The 21891-nt window shown below is 32.5% G+C and overlaps 1 protein-coding gene across 7 annotated transcripts in view; it reads left to right on the top strand.

Annotated features, from left to right (window-relative positions):
- The window catches only part of LOC105210052 (G protein-activated inward rectifier potassium channel 3), a 99031-nt gene extending 79141 nt beyond the window's left edge, over positions 1 to 19890 (top strand). For all 7 annotated transcript variants that reach the window (XM_054225296.1, XM_054225297.1, XM_054225301.1 and 4 more), the window contains 5 exons: positions 3348 to 3462; positions 12635 to 13165; positions 13243 to 13432; positions 13499 to 13735; positions 13862 to 19890. In XM_054225296.1, coding sequence (XP_054081271.1) covers positions 3348 to 3462; positions 12635 to 13165; positions 13243 to 13432; positions 13499 to 13735; positions 13862 to 14379 — 1591 coding nt within the window. In that variant the 3' untranslated portion in view covers positions 14380 to 19890. The remainder of the gene's footprint in view (positions 1 to 3347; positions 3463 to 12634; positions 13166 to 13242; positions 13433 to 13498; positions 13736 to 13861) is intronic.
- The last annotated feature ends 2001 nt before the right edge of the window (positions 19891 to 21891 follow it).

Raw genomic sequence — 21891 nt, forward strand, 5'->3', positions numbered from 1 at the left:
TGGGAAATAAGATAGGATTAAAAATAAAAATTAACGATATTGAATAGTTTATTTAGATAATACCAATTGATATTACAGATAATAATAACATGAAGCCTTTAAAAAACTAAAAGAGTTGTTGACAATTTTCTAACTAACTGTTTCATTACACCACCTACCATCTGTAGTGGCACTTTAACGTGTTGTCATCTTCTCGCATTCTTTAATTTAAAAACAGTACAAGAAGTATGCTATATATGTTGCGCAATACTTGGTTTGGCTATTGGCTAGCGATAATGGTTCTGCTATTAGTGTTAGTAATCGTTTTCATTTGGCTTCCGTTACAAAGCTTGGAGTGGTAAATTATACTTAATTAAAAATGCATGTATAAAAATTAGTTAGTTAAATATCAGTATATAACCAATTAAAAAAAAAAAAACTTTTGAATCAATGTGTATTATAATTTAACAGTAAATAAAAAAATACTTTCGAATTAAAAATAACTCTTAAATAAAATTAAAAAATATTATGATTAATATCTTTAATAGAGAAGTAACTATTTTCATTAAACTATAATTATAGTAGCGGTATTTTTATACTCACGCAACAAAAGTTGCTAAAGAGAGTATTATAGTTTTGTCCACATAACGGTTGTTTGTAAGTCCTAAAACTAAACGAGTTAGATATAAGGTTATATATACCAAAGTGATCACGGTAACGAGTAAAGTTCAAATCCGGATGTCTGTCTGTCCGTCCGTGCAAGCTGTAACTTGAGTAAAAATTGAGATATCTTAATGAAACTTGGAAACACGTGTTCCTTGGCACCATAAGAAGGTTAAGTTCGGAGAAGGGCAGAATCGGACCATTGCCACGCCCACAAAATGGCGATAACCAAAAACACATAAAGAGCTATAACTAAGCCATAAATAAAGTTATGAAAATAAAATTTGGAACATAGGATCGCATTAAGGAGGGGCACAGTTGAATGTAATTTTTTTTGGAAGAGTAGGCGTGACCCGCCCCCAAATAGGTTTTTTAAATATATCTTGCAAACCAATAAAGCTATATAAACCACACTTTCTGCAGTCGTTGATTTTAGCCGCTTCCTTATACAGTCCAAAAATGAAAGAAATCAGATAATAACCACGCCCACCTCCCATACAAAGGTTAGGTTGAAAATGACTAAAAGTGCGTTAACTCACTAACGAGAAACGTCGGGAACACAAAATTTCACAGAAATGATAGCAGAAGGATCAGATCAGATCAGATCTTTTTACAAAATGGGAAATGGGCGTGGCATCGCCCTCTTATGGGTCAAAAACCATTTCTCAGGAACTACTCGACAGATTTCAATGAAATTCGGTATATAATATTTTATTGACACTCTGATGACATGTGTGGAAAATGGATGAAATCGGTTCACAACCACGACTACTTTCTTTATAACTCAATTTTGAATTCCATCTGAATCCTTCACTTTATAACATACACATTAGGAACCAATGATGATAGCGAAATAAAACTTTACACAAATACAGTATATGATCTGTGGCATCACTTGTGAAAAAATTGTCGAAAACGGACTATAACTTTTCAAGGCCCCAGATATCGAACATGTTGAACTCAGCGCCTAAGGTTAAATTTTAAGCGAAATTATGGGTAAATCTCTCAGCTAATTTAATGTAATTCAGAGGAAATTGTTTTCTTCCAATAGTGTGTCTCTGTTCCAAAAATTATTAAAATCGGGTCACAACATCTCCTAGCTCCCATATACCTAATTATAGGTTTTTCAAAAATTCGTTAGGCTTTATTACGCATATATGTATTGGTTAATATGTGATATATCTTAGCAAAATTAAGTGAGCGTATAGTATTGTATATAGTGTCCCTTGCTGGTGAAATTGAATGAAATCGGTTCAGGAATTACCTCAGCCCTCATATACTATATATGACGATTTTCGTTATTCTATTAAACTTTATGCCGAATTTGTGGGTAAATTTGTGCGTTATCTTAATAAAATTTCTTGAATAAATTGCGAGAGTATAAAATGTTCGGTTACACCCGAACTTAGCCTTTCCTTAATTGTTTAACTGAATATCTTCCAAGGAGGTGGCTTGAAGTTAATAAAATTAAAAAGTTTTCGAATAAAATCACAAATTTTGAATTCTATGTACTCAAATCTCATATATGTATACTAATCAGTCACTATGCTGACGATACAAAAGCATTTATTTGCAAAACACAATCATTGAAAAGTTTTGGTTTAATCATCTATCTAATTATCACAAGTAAATAAATAAATATTAGCGTATGGATAAATCAAATATTTTAGTGTGAATAATTTTTACATAAACAACGCTAAATAGACAAATACTATAAACTACAATTTCACAATCTGCTATCTGTATATACTCTCATATATGCATATACAAATTATTGATTTCTTTGGTATAATAAGTGTAGGTCTTATTTAAGCATAAAATGAATGAATTGCGTCAATAGATAGATTGAGTCCTTCAGTAACTCACATTTTTTCAGTCTGGTTTTCTTCTAACACGATTGATTATCACACTTGCACGAAAACATATTTATTTCAACAAAAAAAAATATTTCAAGTGCTAAGTTCGAGTGTAAGCGAACATTTTACACTCTTGCAATTTATTTATTTCTTTTTTTAAGACGAATAATATAAATCATATATTCGGTAAAAAACGATAAGAGTAGCAGAATATGGCATATGAGGTCTAATTCAATGAATATCTATAAAATATCTGAGAGATCTACAAATAGTTTCGGTTAGTTTTGAAACCATCATGTTCGGTATTTGGGACATTGAAAATTCCGATTTGGATAATTTTTAAAAGAATGATCTCAAATACATGTTCCGATATATTCATTGGTTCTTCATTTATATGTATATTGTAAAGTGAAGGAATCAGAAAATTACAAATTATTTTATATATGTAGGAATAAGTTATGGTTGTGAATCGATTTCGCACATTTTTCATTCTTGACATCAGGATGTTAAAAAAATATATGAACAAATTCATTGAGTAAGTCCTGAGATATGATATTTTAAATTTTAGTGCTTCTGGCGTTTTTCTTTAGTGAGTAAACGAATTCTACGTAGTTTGAATATAACATTTGTATGGGTGGTGGGCGTGGTTTTTATCCGATTTCTAGACACGAGACATAACGATAAACTATAATAATCTCATTTTCATATATTGTTGTTTGTTGTACTTATGTATATATATACTTAAGCATTGAATTTTTGTGGATGTGCAGTTTTCCTAATTTATCCACGGACATGAACGAAATAACTTCTGTTTTATTTTATATGTGTCATATTCATTTTTGATTGCAGGTATCGACAGACACGTTTCAGTTCACGGCGTGTGCGGAAACGTGTTATTTTCAAGCATGGTGAGTGTAATGTGGTTCAAGGCAATGTGGCGAAACGTCGACGCAGATATTTACAGGTAAGAACTGCAAATTAAAAAAGAATAAATAATAAAAGAGCAACATCAATAAAATAAAATATTTTTTTAGAAGTTTTGCCGAAATTAATATATTTTTACAAGTTAGAGCTTCAGTATTACTTGGTAGATGGTTTTAAATTAAAATGAATGATTGAATGAAAGATGCCCATTGCTTCTAAGTTTTTCGTTAGTGTGTAAACGCATTCTAAGTAGTTTTCAACATAACCTTTGTATGAGGGTGGCTGTGATTATTATCCGATTTCACACATTTTCATTTAAGTTTGACTTATATAGTTAAGGTTCTTAGGCAAATTTGCCTTAATTTATTGTGATGCTCTGAAAAAAGTTCACTTTTATAGCTTTATTTGTGGCTTAATTTTAACGCTTTTGTTAACGCTATTTGTGAGCGTGGTAATGTAATAATGTAATAATTCGATTTCGTCCATCTGCAAAACCAACATTAACATGGTGTCAAGGAATATGTGTAGCAAGTTTTGATTCGCGTTTTGTCCGGTATTGCTCATCTAAAAAATTGGACTATAACTTTTGTGCACCCTTCTTTACTTTATGTTTATTTGTGTGCATGAAAACTATTACTGTTGCTGTTATTGGCACTGCTAATCCTTTTATAGACTTAACCTGGTTCGCTGTAGGCTACAGTGTAGCACAGCATTTTTTCATACACTTTATTGAGTTTTATTCTAGTTTCCCGCTTTTCATACGCTCTCATTGAATTTTGATTAACTGAATATCGTTGTTGGGCACTCTCTGCAGGAGTATTCAAATAGCCGTGACATGTGATTGTTTAATTGGAGCCTGTTGCATGCTGCACTCTTTAATCTCCTATTTTTATGCAACGCATTGTCGAAGTATTTCAAGGATTATTGGTGACAGTTGACGCATTCATAAAACAACAAAGTACTTCAGACAGTTTGACATTTTTTGCAGTAAGCCTGGGTTACGAGGTGACCGCCCACTGGATACAACTTTCATTGAAATTCAATTTGAAAATTTATACCATAGGATCAAATTAATGTTGGAATTATAAAGGGTGTTTTTTTAAAAGTGGTTTTTAAGTACGAATGAAACGCGTAACATTAAATTATATTTTATGGCCATGAATTTAGCTTTATTATAAATATAAGGGTTTTGCCATTATGTTTTAATAACACTGTCCAACAGCATTTTTGGAACAGAATAGCGACCCTATAATTCTGAAAGGGTATGTTGAGTAGATCATTTTTGTAGAACAAACTTATGGTCCAGCACGTCTAAGTTTTTTTTACAGTGGGTCAAAGTTTTCATTTTTTGGTCGAAGGGAGCATTATACTATATGAAAAAAATGTTGTAAGTTAATGTTTGAGAGAATTCTTATGATCAGAGTTGTATTGTGGAATTGTATGAGGATTATTTTTGTGGAAGATCTTAACCCTCTAACTGATTTCTTTATGGGTCAATTTGACCCTTTTTTCGAGAAAATCAAAAAATATCCTTTAAAAAGGGACATTTAAGGATTAAAATATTCTACGAAAATGTTTGGCGGAAAATTTTAGTGGGGGTCACCAAAGACACCATTGTTGTAAATAAAGCGCTTTACGATTGATAAAAAAATTATAATTTTGTTTTAATAGTGGTTTATTATTTTTTTTGTGGAATACGAAACCGGTATTGATGGATGCTGATTTCCACTTATCTCTGATTTGTTTTCAACCGCCGCTGTTATTTCTGTATTGGCGTATGCCATATTGGCCGAAAATGTATGTGTAGGCGGTTGAGGCACCGGAACACCTTCACAGCGCACTTCTGGTAAAATGACATTATTTGTTGCTTCGTATGTCATTATCGCGTAGTGCCTTTGGCTTCTACCAAATTTGTAATTTACGCAGAAATAGCATGTATCTGATTTGTGATTTTCAGGCTCAATCCATATAATAGGCGCAGAAAATGGCAGCACCTTAGTATCGCCTTTGTACCAGGTCAAAAGACCACTTTCGCAAGTAGTACATACAGTTTTTGGTATCCAAGCTCCACATAAAAATTTTATTCCAAAGAAAAGAAAATATGGTTCTCCAACTGTAGGAAATATCTTTCTTCTGCTTTGAAGGTGCGTAAAATGTCCACAAATAAAACAAAACCAATCTCTTAATTTGCAAACAGAATCCGCTATGCTTATTTAAGCTTTAATTGTTCTTTTTTATATTAATTTTAGTAAAAATCACACCCGATATGTACTGCTTAGTAAGTCAATTATGCTTAATTTTATCACACCCGATTTGTAAGTCACAGCTGACTAGACGCGAGAACTCAGTGTTTGGCCCGGCCGAACTTGACGACATTTTCACCTACTTTGTATATGTTGGCGTGTAATTTTGCCAATTAATCGTAAAGAGCTTTATTTACAACAATGGTGTCTTTGGTGACCCCCACTGAAATTTTCCGCCAAACATTTTCGTAGAATATTTTAATCCTTAAATGTCGTTTTTTAAATAATATTTTTTGATTTTCTCGAAAAAAGGGTCAAATTGACCCATAAAGAAACCAGTTAGAGGGTTAAGATCTTCCACAAAAATAATCCTCACACAATTCCACAATACAACTCTGACCATAAAAATTCTCTCAGACATTAACTTACAACATTTTTTGCATATAGTATAATGCTCCCTTCGACCAAAAAATGAAAACTTTGACCCACTGTAAAAAAAAACTCAGACGTGCTGGACCATAAGTTTGTTCTACAAAAATGATCTACTCAACATACCCTTTCAGAATTATAAGGTCGCTATTCTGTTCCATTCAAAAAGTCTTCATTTGTTGGACAGTGTAATTATTTCGGGAAGTGAGCTGAATAAATTCCAACCGAGAGGCTTCGACTACTTTTTCCAGCAATTGTGTCCGTATGTCAGCAATCAACTTTATTCCGGAGTAAATCTAATAATCATTACAAAATGCGAAATCAAACTGAATGCAAGTCAAGTACTCCCATTTAGAGTTTGGTATCCGTATATAAATAAGCTTATAATTATCGAAAAATCTGCTACAATAACCGCTATCTTCGAATAATGGCTGTTATGGAGCGGAATCAGATTTTCTATAATGTTCAGAATGCTAAAGGTAAATATATCCAGTAAGTTTGATTTATATAGTTTGGGTAGCTCTGGGGATTTATACAAAAAGTTTTTGGGGAGGGCCGCCAATATTTGTGGCTTACTTTTAGTGCTTTATAGCCTTTGCGTAAGCGCCACTTTGTGGGCGTATCAATGCTCCGATTTCGCCCATTTGCAACACCAACACTTTTATGGTGCCAAAAAGTATGTGTACCAAGTCTGTGCAACAAGTTGCGAGAGTATAAAAATGGTACAGAAGAGGTTCCCTTATATTTGAGTACAAAATAAACAAGTAAGGAAAGGCTAAGTATCGGGTGCTGAACATTTTTTACTCTTGCAATTTATTTATGTAATTTTATTAAGATAACACACAATTTGACCCATATATTCGCCATAAAGTCCAATAGAATAACGAAAATCATCATATATGGTATATGAGGGCTGATGTAATTCCTAAGCCGATTTCACTCATTTTCCCCACCGAGCTACGCTATATACAAGATTATATGCTCACTTAGTTTTGCTAAGATATCCCACATATTAACCGATATATGCGGAATAATGCCCGCACATAATTATGTATATGGGAGTTAGGGGAAGTTCTGATCCAATTTTAATAATTTTTGGAATAGAGACACACAATTAGGACAAAAAAATTTCCTCTGCATTAAATCAAAATATCTGAAAGATTTGCCGGTATTTTCGGTGAAAAATTATCCTTAGGCACTGAGTTCTTCATATAGTTATCAGGGGCCTTGAAAAGTTATAGTCCGATTTCGAAAATTTTTCCATAAGTGAAGCAACAGATGATATACAGTATTTGTGTAAAGTTTTATTCCGCTATCTTCATCGGTTCCTTAAGTATATATTATAAAGTGAATGAATCAGATGGAATTAAAAAATGAGTTATATGGGAAGTTGGCGTGCTTGTGAACCGATTTCGCCTATTTTTCATCCGTGTTACAGGTGCCAAAAATGTGTTATATACCGAATTTCATTGAAATCGGTCGAGTAGTTCCTGTGATATGATTTTTGACCCATAAGTGGGTGACGCCACGCCCATTTTCCATTTTGTAAAAAAAATCTGAGTGCAGCTTCCATCTGCCATTTCTTATGTAAAGTTTAGTGTTTCTGACGTTTTTCGTTAGTGAGTTAAACCACTTTTAGTAATTTTCAACCTAACCTTTGTATGGGAGGTTGGCGTGGTTATTATCCGATTTCTTTCATTTTTAGACTGTATAAGGAAATAGCTAAAAGAAATGACTGCAGAAATTTTGTGCCCAAATGTGCCCCTTCCTAGTGCGATCCTTTGTACCAAATTTTACTTTCATAACTTTATTTATGGCTTAGTTATGACACTTTATGTGTTTTCGGTTTTCGCCATTTTGTGGGCGTGGCAGTGGACCGCTTGCATGGACAGACAGACAGACGGATAGACATCCGGATTTCAACTTCACTCGTCATCCTGGTCATTTATATATAATATATACAACCCCATATCTAACTCTTTTATTTCTGGGTGATACAAACAACCGTTATGTGAATAAAACTATAATACTCTAATATCAACTTTTGTTGCGAGACTATAAAAATGGCCGTGGTACGGTTTTAAATTTGCACAAATACCGCAATGATTCGCGTTTTGTCCGGTATTGCTGATCTAAAAAAATTTGACTTTAACTTTTGTACACCCAAACATAACCCTTCCTTACTTGATGTTTATTCGCCGCGAACAATTGTGTGCATGATAACTGTTTCTGTTGCTGCTATTGGCACTGCTAATCCTTTTATAGACTTAACCTGGTTTCGCTGTAGGCTACAGTGAAGCACAGCGTTTTTTCATGTATTACACACTTTATTGAGTTTTATTCTAGTTTCGCGCTTTCCATACGCTCTCATTGAATTTTGATTAACTGAATATCGTTGTTGGGCACTCTCTGCAGGAGTATTCAAATAGCCGTGACATGTGATTGTTTAATTGGAGCCAGTTGCATGCTGCACTCTTTAATCTCCTATTTTTATGCAACACATTGTCGAAGTATTCCAAGGATTATTAGTGACAGCTGACGCATTCATAAAACAATAAAGTACTTCAGATAGTTTTAAATTTTTTGCAGTTTGAATACAATTACTGGTAAGCCTGGGTTACGATGTGACCGCCCACTGGATACAACTTTCATTGAAATTCAATTTGAAAATTTATACCATAGGATCAAATTAATGATGGCATTATAAAGGGTGTGTTTAGGTATTTGGTTTTTAAGTATGAATAAAACGCGTAACATTAAACTATATGTTATGGCCAAGAATTTAGCTTTATTATAAATATAAGGGTTTGCATAATGATTTCAAAATTCGGGAAGTGGGCTGAATAAATTCCAGATCCCAATATCGAGAGGTTTAATTTTCCGTATGTCAGCTAAAAACTAAACCGTTTAGAGTTTGGTATCCGTAAATATGTAAATAAGCTGATAATTTTTGCAGGTGTTTTGAATAACGGTTTATCAGTATTCAGAAATACAGTACAACCGGAAGTATTTGAGAAAATGATTGGTAAGTACCTCGAGGCACTTAAGAGGGATTCATTTAAGTGTCTCAAAAGTCTTGCATGTTAAGAAGGGGCACTTAAGCGGGGATTACTGTACTTAGATAATGATAGGCCTTGCCCAATTTGTGATGCCATCGTTTTTACAACATACGGTTATTATATTCTAAGTCGGGTTAAAAATTATTATTGTGATTTAGATACATTTCCATTTTTAATACGATTTTATTAGCTTGACTTGTATGTTTGTTTATAACATGTTTCAGCTCAGCAAAAAATATTCTCTAAAAGTAGGCAATGTCTAATTAGTAAAGCACAAGTAAAGGAGTTCTAAGTTCGGATTAAGATTATACACACATCGTTCAGTATATTCGCCATAAATTCACTAGAATAACGAAAATCAGTATGCAGTTTATGGGAGCTGGGGTAATTCCTGGACCGATTTCACTCATCCAACCATCAAGCTAGAGTATATCCAAGATTATATGATCACTTAATTTTGTTAAGATTTCTTAGATATTAATCGATATATGCGGTACAAAGACCACCAGAATTTTGAAAATTCGTGTATGAGGTATATGGGGGCTAGCGGGAATATTGGTCCGATTTTGTAAATTTTTGGAACAGGGGTCAAGAGAAGAACCACATTTTCTTTGAATTTCTTTAGAATATCTGAAAGATTTACCAATATTAAAAAAGAAATGGACAAAAATAGACTCTGAGGTCCTCATGTCCGATTATTGGGGCCCTCTAAAGTTATAGTTCGATTTGGGTGATTTTTATACTGGTCACACACAAAATGCAGCATCTGTGAAAAGTTTTGTTTCGATATATTCACTGGTGTTTAACTTACGTACATATATATTGTAAAGTGAACGTTAGTCTTCAAAATGGTATACCACAATTTGTATTATGGTTGTGAACCGATTTCTCCCATTTTCAAACTATAGTATTGGGATACCAAGGAAATGTTATGAACCGAATTTCGTTGATATTTGAGATATGATTTTTGACGCATAAGTGGGCGGGGCCACGCCCATTTAAAATTTTGCAAGTAAATTTGAGTGCAGCCCTTCTGTACCTTTTATCTTTACCATGAAATTTAACTTTTCTGGTGTTTTTCCTTACTGAATTAAAGCATTTTTAGTAGTGGCTAAAACAAACTACCTTACGAGATTGTTTATGAGATGTGTACAAAAAACTTATTAGGAGGCGGGGTCACTACTTTATTTATGGCTTAGTTAAAACCTTCTTTATGTTTTTCCTTTTCGCCATTTTGTGGGCGGCTCAGTGGTCAGGTTTCGCCCATCTGCAATACCCCATATCTAAACTCATTAGTTCTAGGTAACACAAACAAACATTATATGATCAAAACTAGTATATTCTGTGCAACATGTTGCAGGAGTGTAAAAAAATAAAGCATATTAAACTTTAAATTAATTCTTAATATAATATAAACTGACAAAAATAAGTAGCGGAAATTCGTGTTAAAAAGCGTGGGAGCTTTGTGTTACATATGTATATATTTTTTCCTATTTTGAACAACTCAAGGGGGCTGGCGGCTATGTACGATTTTTGGATCAACATTTGTTTGTTTGGCTTTATTTAAACATGATTTATTGAATGTTACTTGTAAATATTGAAAAAATAAATGTGCGTTTAAGGGGTTACGCCACCCTGAACGCATGAAAAGAAAGGTTTTTTAAGAATTTTTTTGACAAGACGATTTGAGGTAGGACTTCTTTAAATTTATTGCTAATTGAGTACATATCTTAAGCTTTATGAATATTCAAAAAAGTTGTTTTTAATTAAAAATGACAGAGATATATGCATTGGGGTGGATACAATTTTCCGGAGCGCTTCTTGAATGTGTACATTATTGGCATTTCAATTTTTGTCTGAAACAAGTAAAATACTAGTTCTCTTAAAAAGTGATACATTTTGAACAGAGTAAAGTGGCCGTTTTTTTTTTTAACAAATTTTTACGCAATTGGAAGCAATTCAAAAATTGATTTCATATATATACATATTTGGCGTAGGAACCGCTTACGCGATTATAGCCGAATCCACCAGAGCGCGCCATTAATTTCCTCTTCTGGCGTTCTGGCGCCAACTGGAAGCACCAAGTGAAGCCAGGTCACTTTCCACTTGGTCTGTCCAACGGAGTGGAGGTCGTCCTCTTCCGCGGCTTTCTTCAGCGTCTGCGGTATTCGCCGTTGCAAATGTTCAGAGGACCATAAATCTTCCGCAAAACCTTTCTCTCGAAAACACCAAGAATCATCTCATCGGATGTTGTCATCGTCCACGCTTCTGCGCCATACATCAGGACGGGAATAATGAGCGAGCCAAGACGCGAGTGCGCTGTCTGTTTGTTTGATGACAGGGAGATTTGTCTTGTCTTCATTCACCATCAGACTCTTATTTCGATTCTCGATTTGGGAATCGGGTTCGCCATCTCCTGGTGTTGTACTTTTACAGCCATTCAGCAGGTCGGATACATGATAATGCTCCGGTCTTGAAACCGTCTGAAATCGCCTCATCTTTTCATAAAATTTCGAGCATTACCCATGTCGGGCACCTTTTCAAGCTTTTCATACTCACGCATTTCGGCCTCTTTTTATTACGTCTGCAAATGTGTCTCATTTCCCTCTTCAGCTCTCTATATCTATCCCAACCTAACGTGTTGAGGTCGATTGCAACGTTGCGAGGTAGGCAGTCTGTTTTCCTTCCACTGCGGAACGACAATTCCCATCGTACCAACTGGATTTTTGCCGTTGACGTAGATCAATTGTTTCGGCTGCAGTGGTATGCAAGGAGTTTGAGATGCCGTTCCTCAGCTCCCTTATATCGAGATGCTAATGAGTGCTCTCAGAGAGCTGGAGTGCAAGTCGAGTAGAAAATTTCTTGGCTGTCTATTGCGATTGCAGCTTTTCGACGTCGAACCTTCCTTGTGTTTGTTGGCGGGCGTTCTTTGCTGCACAGAGGCGAGTGCGTATCTTCGCAGCTACCAGATAATGGTCCGAGTCAATATTTTGTTCATGGAGAGTACGCACTTCACTCTGTGGAAAATCTATTTAGGAAGATATGTATATTTTAATTTTCAAGCCAATCGGTTGAATAGTATTTGTACACCGTCTCGAAAATTTTGGTTTTGAGAAAAATGCAAATGAAGAAAAAAATGTATTAACGGCGCGCTCCCACCGCGCTGACTTCTAATGATCATAACTTTCGTAATTATTGAGACATTGTTTTCAGAGACATCTCAAAATATTCGTAAGAATATAGACTTTGGAATTAAGCAGAAACAAAAAAATATTTTTTTGAAAATTTCAGGGTGGCGTAACCCACTGAGTTCTTCTTAAAAATTTAAATATGTATAACTTATTCTGGATGTGTTTTCCTTGAAACATTATTGTGCACCTATTAATTTGAGTAGGTGCGTATATACATATGTACATATGTATATATTTCCGCTCACTTTTACGAATTAATTTTCTGATTTTTAAATTTTCCATACTTTTAGGACATTTTCACCACGCTGGTTGATGCGCAATGGCGTTGGACAATGCTCGTATTTGCGCTCAGTTTTCTCATCTCGTGGTCGCTATTCGCATTCGTTTGGTGGGTGATCGCTTATGCACATGGTGATTTCGAATATATTTACAATCGTGATTTCTACCCCGAACGCAATGAAAATGTAACGCATCGTATGTGTGTAACGGAGGTGCGTAGCTTTGTCTCGGCCTTTCTCTATTCGGTTGAGACACAAACGACCATCGGCTATGGCAATCGCTATGTAACAGAGGAGTGTCCAGAGGCTCTTTTCATCATATGTCTACAATGTATTTTAGGCGTTTTCATACAAGCATTTATGGTCGGCATTGTGTTTGCGAAATTGTCGCGTCCCAAGAAACGCGCACAAACTTTGCTCTTCTCGCGAAATGCTGTGATTTGTCATCGGGATGGGGTGCCATGTCTGATGTTCCGGGTGGGTGATATGCGAAAGAGTCATATTATTGAGGCGCACGTTCGGGCGCAGATCATAAGGAAGAAGGTTGGTACTGTTGGATTGTGAAATCTGTTCTTGTGTTTACAGTATAAAATTTTGTAATTTGTGTGTGTTTGCTTTAGGTTACAAAGGAAGGCGAAATATTACCGTTCTATCAGCAAGAGCTGACAGTCGGCGCAGATGGAGGCGAAGATCGCCTAATGTTCATTTGGCCCACAACAATTGTGCACAAAATCGATCGTAATAGTCCGTTGTATATGCTTTCGGCATCGGACATGTTGAAGGAACGTTTTGAGGTTGTCTGTATGTTGGGTTAGTACGAGTAGATGTTTAAAACTACACAGACATGTTAAATTGAATATAATATTTCTTTTCTAGAGGGCGTCATAGAGTCCACCGGCATGACAACACAAGCCCGTAGCAGCTTTCTACCATCGGAGATTCTATGGGGTCATCGTTTTGTGAATGTGGTGTCGTTTCGCAAGGAAACCGGTGAATACGAAGTGGACTACACATTGTTCAATAACACCTATGATGTGGATACACCACTTTGTAGCGCCAAACAATTGGATGATGTGAAGGCCGAATATGCGAAGAATTCCAAGTTGGGCTTAGGTGAGTCGCGGCGAAACAAAGATCAAAATCGAAATTTCGAATAAACTTTGAGATATCCATTTACTTGTTATCGCCGTGTATTTAAGAATTCAAAATTAATTTTCATTTCTTGCGCTATTTTTGCAGAACGCGCTTTTTCCGCCGGTCTCATGCATATACCGTCCACCATATCCGTGGATCGTTTAGACCCGAATAGCGATGAGTCGTTGGACTCACGTCTGCACACACGCAATAATTCCATCCCCAATGGGGTGCTAGCCGAGGAAATGCAACCGCTAAATTATGGTGGCGGCAGCACAAACGGCAGCTATCATTATGTGCCACCCTCGTTCACCGTTGGTGGCTCTGCCATACAAATACCCTCGTTGGCACTCTCCACAAATCTACATAGTATTAATGAGAAAACCAATTCCGGCAGCAGCAGCAGCAGCAGCACTAATAATCTCACCATTAATCCCACCTTCACACCAAATACACTCTCACCAGCAATGGCGGAGACAACATTTAAAAATAACAACAGTAGTAATCAGGATACAAGTAATGACAGTAGGAATGGTGGTGGTGGCAGCAGCAAGAAGACACCATCAAGTAGTCGACGATTATCCATCAAACAAGATCAATTATCGGTCGATTCGATATGTTAATTATGAAGCGGGGGAATGGTGAATATGTCGAGCTGTACGCAGAATGAGCGACAGGGAACGATTGAAGTGAGAGTTATGGACATGCCAGACGCATATAAGTAATGAATGAAATGAATTGTTGGTGACACGATGGTTTTATGAATGATGTTAATAAATGTGCGACGATTTTATATTAAAGAACCGACTGACTGTATGCATTGGTCTGCCGGGCAAGCTGCTTTCATTGCCATAAAATTAAATTACAACATTATTGATTAATATTTAATTAAAATAGTTGTCTGCACTATGCACAGCTTACGCTTTAAATGTAGTGGAAAGTCAAAGCGCAATTAGCGTTAAAATTAGACAAAAAGTAAGTTGATGTTAAAAGAAAAAATGTAATGTTGAAAGGAGATTACAATAATGTGAGTGTTATTTGTGTAAATGTTTCAGCGTTGCTCTTGAGGGCTTTAAATATAAATAAGTGATTTCTATGTCAATGATTGGAAACGCTGGAAGCTTAAAGTAGTCCACAGCTCATCCGTTTGCCAATCAGTCGATAGCATATGCGAAAAGTCGAGCCGTTCATCCCCGTTTTCAGTGTTATTTTAATATGTGTTGTTGTTGGACGCGAGAATTTACTATTTATTATAATTATAATTATAAATTTATTTCGATTTATTATCGGGATGTGCTAGAGCATAAGTTTTATTAGTGAACTAAGCTAATGTTTATGAAAGTTTCATTTTTAAACTTTTAAAGACATAATTTATAAATGAAAAACAAACTTTTAAAAAACGTATTTACATATGCCAACGCATACATATACATAAGTAGAACGCAAGAAAAAAAAAACAAAAATAAAAATTATGATATGGAAAATAAAAATAATATTTAATTCCAAGCTTCTAGTGAGTGCAACTAAGGCATGTTGTTGGTAGATTTTTTATATTTTATTTAGACTTTCTCAGTTTAGAAATTTTCCAAATTATTTTTACATTTTTCCAAATTAGTTATTAGCCACTAGCGCAATTTTAATTTATTTTTATATTTAAGCTTAAGAAATAAGTGCGGAATATATAAAAAGAAATTGAAATATAAACAGCAAGGCTAGAAATGAGCTTTTAACAAGGAAATGGATGTTATATTTATTTAAAAAGGACACACAAATCAAAAGAACTGTAACTGTATTTGCAGTGTTGCGTGCATAAAAGTACGAAGTAAAGTATAAAATTTTAAACAAAATTAAACAAAACAATTTAGGCGATGAGGCCGAACTGTTTAATTTCACCAACAGAAACACGAGTTCATTGTAGACCCTTTGCAACTTTTCAAACACACACACAAATTCTTAAACACGTGTTTATGTCACGTGAAAATACTATAATAAAACCAAGAATCAAATAAAATATGTATGTCATCAAATTTATGTATACCTACGCTTGAAAAAATGAACGCTCAATAAATGTAAACAATAGAATTACAAAACGAATTTAACGATTTATGAAAAAAATATCAATTTAACAATAAAAATAAAAGAAAGAGTATTTATTGAAAACGTGAAGTAAAGTTGAAGAAATAAAGGAAATCGGTTCCTTTTGTGAGTTCACCAACAGAAACACGAGTTCATTGTATACTCTTACCAATACAAATTCTTAAACACGTGTTTATGTCTATAATAAAACCAAGAATCAAATAAAATATGTATGTCATCAAATTTATATATACCTACGCTTGAAAAAATGAACGCTCAATAAATGTAAACAATAGAATTACAAAACGAATTTAAAAATTTAAAAAAAAATATCAATTAACAAAAAAATAAATGAAACAGCAATTATTGAAAACGTGAAGTAAAGTTGAAGAAATAAAGGAAATCGGTTCCTTTTGTGAGTTCACCAACAGAAACACGAGTTCATTGTATACTCTTACCAATCTTTCATACACACAAATTCTTAAACACGTGTTTATGTCACGTGAAAATACTATAATAAAACCAAGAATCAAATAAAATATGTATGTCATCAAATTTATGTATACCTACGCTTGAAAAAATGAACGCTCAATAAATGTAAACAATAGAATTACAAAACGAATTTAAAAATTTAAAAAAAAATATCAATTAACAAAAAAATAAATGAAACAGCAATTATTGAAAACGTGAAGTAAAGTTGAAGAAATAAAGGAAATCGGTTCCTTTTGTGAGTTCACCAACAGAAACACGAGTTCATTTTATACTCTTACCAATCTTTCATACACACAAATTCTTAAACACGTGTTTATGTCACGTGAAAATACTATAATAAAACCAAGAATCAAATAAAATATGTATGTCATCAAATTTATGTATACCTACGCTTGAAAAAAGGAACGCTCAATAAATGTAAACAATAGAATTACAAAACGAATTTAAAAATTTAAAAAAAAATATCAATTAACAAAAAAATAAATGAAACAGCAATTATTGAAAACGTGAAGTAAAGTTGAAGAAATAAAGGAAATCGGTTCCTTTTGTGAGTTCACCAACATAAACACGAGTTCATTTTATACTCTTACCAATCTTTCATACACACAAATTCTTAAACACGTGTTTATGTCACGTGAAAATACTATAATAAAACCAAGAATCAAATAAAATATGTATGTCATCAAATTTATGTATACCTACGCTTGAAAAAATGAACGCTCAATAAATGTAAACAATAGAATTACAAAACGAATTTAAAAATTAAAAAAAAAATATCAATTAACAAAAAAATAAATGAAACAGCAATTATTGAAAACGTGAAGTAAAGTTGAAGAAATAAAGGAAATCGGTTCCTTTTGTGAGTTCACCAACAGAAACACGAGTTCATTGTATACTCTTACCAATCTTTCATACACACAAATTCTTAAACACGTGTTTATGTCACGTGAAAATATTATAATAAAACCAAGAATCAAATAAAATATGTATGTCATCAAATTTATATATACCTACGCTTGAAAAAATGAACGCTCAATAAATGTAAACAACAGAATTACAAAACGAATTTAACGATTTATGAAAAAAATATCAATTTAACAATAAAAATAAAAGAAAGAGTATTTATTGAAAACGTGAAGTAAAGTTGAAGAAATAAAGGAAATCGGTTCCTTTTGTGAGTTCACCAACAGAAACACGAGTTCATTGTATACTCTTACCAATCTTTCATACACACAAATTCTTAAACACGTGTTTATGTCACGTGAAAATACTATAATAAAACCAAGAATCAAATAAAATATGTATGTCATCAAATTTATGTATACCTACGCTTGAAAAAATGAACGCTCAATAAATGTAAACAATAGAATTACAAAACGAATTTAAAAATTAAAAAAAAAATATCAATTAACAAAAAAATAAATGAAACAGCAATTATTGAAAACGTGAAGTAAAGTTGAAGAAATAAAGGAAATCGGTTCCTTTTGTGAGTTCACCAACATAAACACGAGTTCATTTTATACTCTTACCAATCTTTCATACACACAAATTCTTAAACACGTGTTTATGTCACGTGAAAATACTATAATAAAACCAAGAATCAAATAAAATATGTATGTCATCAAATTTATGTATACCTACGCTTGAAAAAATGAACGCTCAATAAATGTAAACAATAGAATTACAAAACGAATTTAAAAATTTAAAAAAAAATATCAATTAACAAAAAAATAAATGAAACAGCAATTATTGAAAACGTGAAGTAAAGTTGAAGAAATAAAGGAAATCGGTTCCTTTTGTGAGTTCACCAACAGAAACACGAGTTCATTGTATACTCTTACCAATCTTTCATACACACAAATTCTTAAACACGTGTTTATGTCACGTGAAAATACTATAATAAAACCAAGAATCAAATAAAATATGTATGTCATCAAATTTATATATACCTACGCTTGAAAAAATGAACGCTCAATAAATGTAAACAACAGAATTACAAAACGAATTTAACGATTTATGAAAAAAATATCAATTTAACAATAAAAATAAATGAAACAGCAATTATTGAAAACGTGAAGTAAAGTTGAAGAAATAAAGGAAATCGGTTCCTTTTGTGAGTTCACCAACAGAAACACGAGTTCATTGTATACTCTTACCAATACAAATTCTTAAACACGTGTTTATGTCTATAATAAAACCAAGAATCAAATAAAATATGTATGTCATCAAATTCATGTATACCTACGCTTGAAAAAATGAACGCTCAATAAATGTAAACAACAGAATTACAAAACGAATTTAACGATTTATGAAAAAAATATCAATTTAACAATAAAAATAAATGAAACAGCAATTATTGAAAACGTGAAGTAAAGTTGAAGAAATAAAGGAAATCGGTTCCTTTTGTGAGTTCACCAACAGAAACACGAGTTCATTGTATACTCTTACCAATACAAATTCTTAAACACGTGTTTATGTCTATAATAAAACCAAGAATCAAATAAAATATGTATGTCATCAAATTTATATATACCTACGCTTGAAAAAATGAACGCTCAATAAATGTAAACAACAGAATTACAAAACGAATTTAACGATTTATGAAAAAAATATCAATTTAACAATAAAAATAAATGAAACAGCAATTATTGAAAACGTGAAGTAAAGTTGAAGAAATAAAGGAAATCGGTTCCTTTTGTGAGTTCACCAACAGAAACACGAGTTCATTGTATACTCTTACCAATACAAATTCTTAAACACGTGTTTATGTCTATAATAAAACCAAGAATCAAATAAAATATGTATGTCATCAAATTTATGTATACCTACGCTTGAAAAAATGAACGCTCAATAAATGTAAACAATAGAATTACAAAACGAATTTAAAAATTTAAAAAAAAATATCAATTAACAAAAAAATAAATGAAACAGCAATTATTGAAAACGTGAAGTAAAGTTGAAGAAATAAAGGAAATCGGTTCCTTTTGTGAGTTCACCAACAGAAACACGAGTTCATTGTATACTCTTACCAATACAAATTCTTAAACACGTGTTTATGTCTATAATAAAACCAAGAATCAAATAAAATATGTATGTCATCAAATTCATGTATACCTACGCTTGAAAAAATGAACGCTCAATAAATGTAAACAACAGAATTACAAAACGAATTTAACGATTTATGAAAAAAATATCAATTTATCAATAAAAATAAAAGAAAGAGCAATTATTGAAAACCAGTTTGGGCGCCCAAAGTTACTGGTAGAATAAAATAAAAAAAAATATTTAAAGCACATATTGCAAATTTATTGTTCTAAAAAATGTATTTCTATGTATGTATGTGTATACAAACTGCTCTTAGGAAAACACAAATAAATATATGTGAAGATATTGATATGATGGATGTTTATATAAATGTATGACATGGTATTGATGGAAAAAATTATAATAAATAAAAAATCAATAAATGCACCACACAAACAAAAAAATAACAAAATATTAAGAATTAAGATTATTAAAGGAAACACAAAACACTGATTTTAAATCAAGATCTTAAAAAATAAAATTCAATTTGGAAAACAATAAATATGACGATTTGTCATTAAAAAATTGAAATAATTAAAAACAAATCAAAAACGACCAACTATATTCACCACACAAGCAAAAACAACAAATGAAGAATTACAATTAAAAAATGGAAACACAAAACACTGATTTTAAATCAAGCTATTAAAGAAATGAAATTGAAATTATGTGAAATTTTTCATGTGAGGAACAATATATATACGTACATATATATATGTATGTATGTAGCATTTGACTAAAAATGTCTGAAAAGTGTGTATATTATACATGTTAAGAATTTTGGAAAATGTCTTTTAAATTATATACACATATACATATATTATGGATAAATGTATTTTTGAAAACATATAAAATTATACTACATATACAATATTCATATGCAATTGCAGCAAGTTTCTAAAGTAAAAGTCCATAAAATAAACGCAAGTTTTACTTTTACTAGCACATGTCAAATTAAATGTTTCTGTGTGTAATAATGATAAAACAAAATAAAAACACAAAAAAGGAGAAACAAAAAAAAATTATAAGTGTTGCAAACTAGTTGGAAATTTTGAATAATAAGTGTTTGTGTAAAAGCGAAACGTACGTTTTGCGCCAAGAAATTATTGTTGTGTTTTTATTAAAAATAGATTCTATGAATATAATGATAGGATATATAAATTTAGAACGTAGTAAGTATCTTCAATCGTAGCGAGAGTAAACATGTTGAAAATTCTTGAAACAAACGAGAAATCTATTATCAACATCGGTTCGCGACTGGTATAAAAATAAACTAGCATAACAATCAGATATCGCTTTAATGAGGCAATTTCTTGTTCTGAACCTGATAATCGTATGTCCTCGTACAAATTTTTCGCTAAGACCGAACAGAACTAAAACCAAGTGTACAGATAATATTATTTGAATTCCGATAATATAGTATTTACTTCTCTCACATATAATACAAACTCTAACAGTGGCGGTAAAAATAATGTTATGATCTATGCGATATGTTGGTATTGGCATCTTGCATGAGTTTAGGCGCAAATTATAGGCAGTGCTCGATCACTGATATTGATGGCGGTGTAAGTAGAAAATTGTGCCATACTTATAGGGGCAATTGAAGATGACTCTTCAATATTTTCAAATAGTCTAAGGAAGAAATATGAATTTATAAGTATTAGAAGTATTTGAATACTAAAACAAAAAAAACTCTATAGATATTGATGATATTATTATATTTAATTCAATGAGGATATTGATCATTATCCATCTGCACTTATTGGGATATTTTCGAACCAAATAAATCATATTAGAGACAGTGTGAGTAAAGTTTAGGACTCTCTTTCAATTTGCGATGTCAAATTAAAAAAGTTGTTGTAACGTTTGGTCATAATGCTTGGTATTAAGCGGTTGTAATATTCGGTACGTCTCACGCACAGAACTATCCCAATAATATTGAACCAATTGTCCAGGTAATTCATGGAGCCATATTTTTCGCCTTAAAATTAATTTATCTTCAACATACTTTATGAACTCCAGACTGTGTGCAAAATGTTCATCCTACAAGTAACCTTAGTTGTGTAAGGACTTGTTTTGTATTTTTCCGTAAATATATTTATATAGATATTACACCGAATTTAATTATACAAACTTGTAGACAGTGTTTATCACGATTTCTTTAGTTGGCTTAGTAAATTATTGTCAATATTTTCATTGGTAAAACAAGCCAGTCCGTTAATTAAATTTCGGTATCAACAACTGTATTCATATATACAGTAAAGGTATTAGCGTACTTTGTATCTTGTTTTCACACTAGAACAGTGTTAATTGATAATGAATACTCGAAATAGATTAAAAATAAAAGTGTAATAAATATGACGCCAACAATAACATTACAATAAACAACAAAATTAACTGCGTTAACAATATTAGGTAACTTAAAATTTACACCAAACTCACAAAATATAATTAGAAGAGCTAACAATCAAATGCTTTTAGCT

The sequence above is a fragment of the Zeugodacus cucurbitae genome, chromosome 2, assembly GCF_028554725.1.
Source record: "Zeugodacus cucurbitae isolate PBARC_wt_2022May chromosome 2, idZeuCucr1.2, whole genome shotgun sequence".
NCBI classification, from domain to species: Eukaryota; Metazoa; Arthropoda; class Insecta; order Diptera; family Tephritidae; genus Zeugodacus; species Zeugodacus cucurbitae.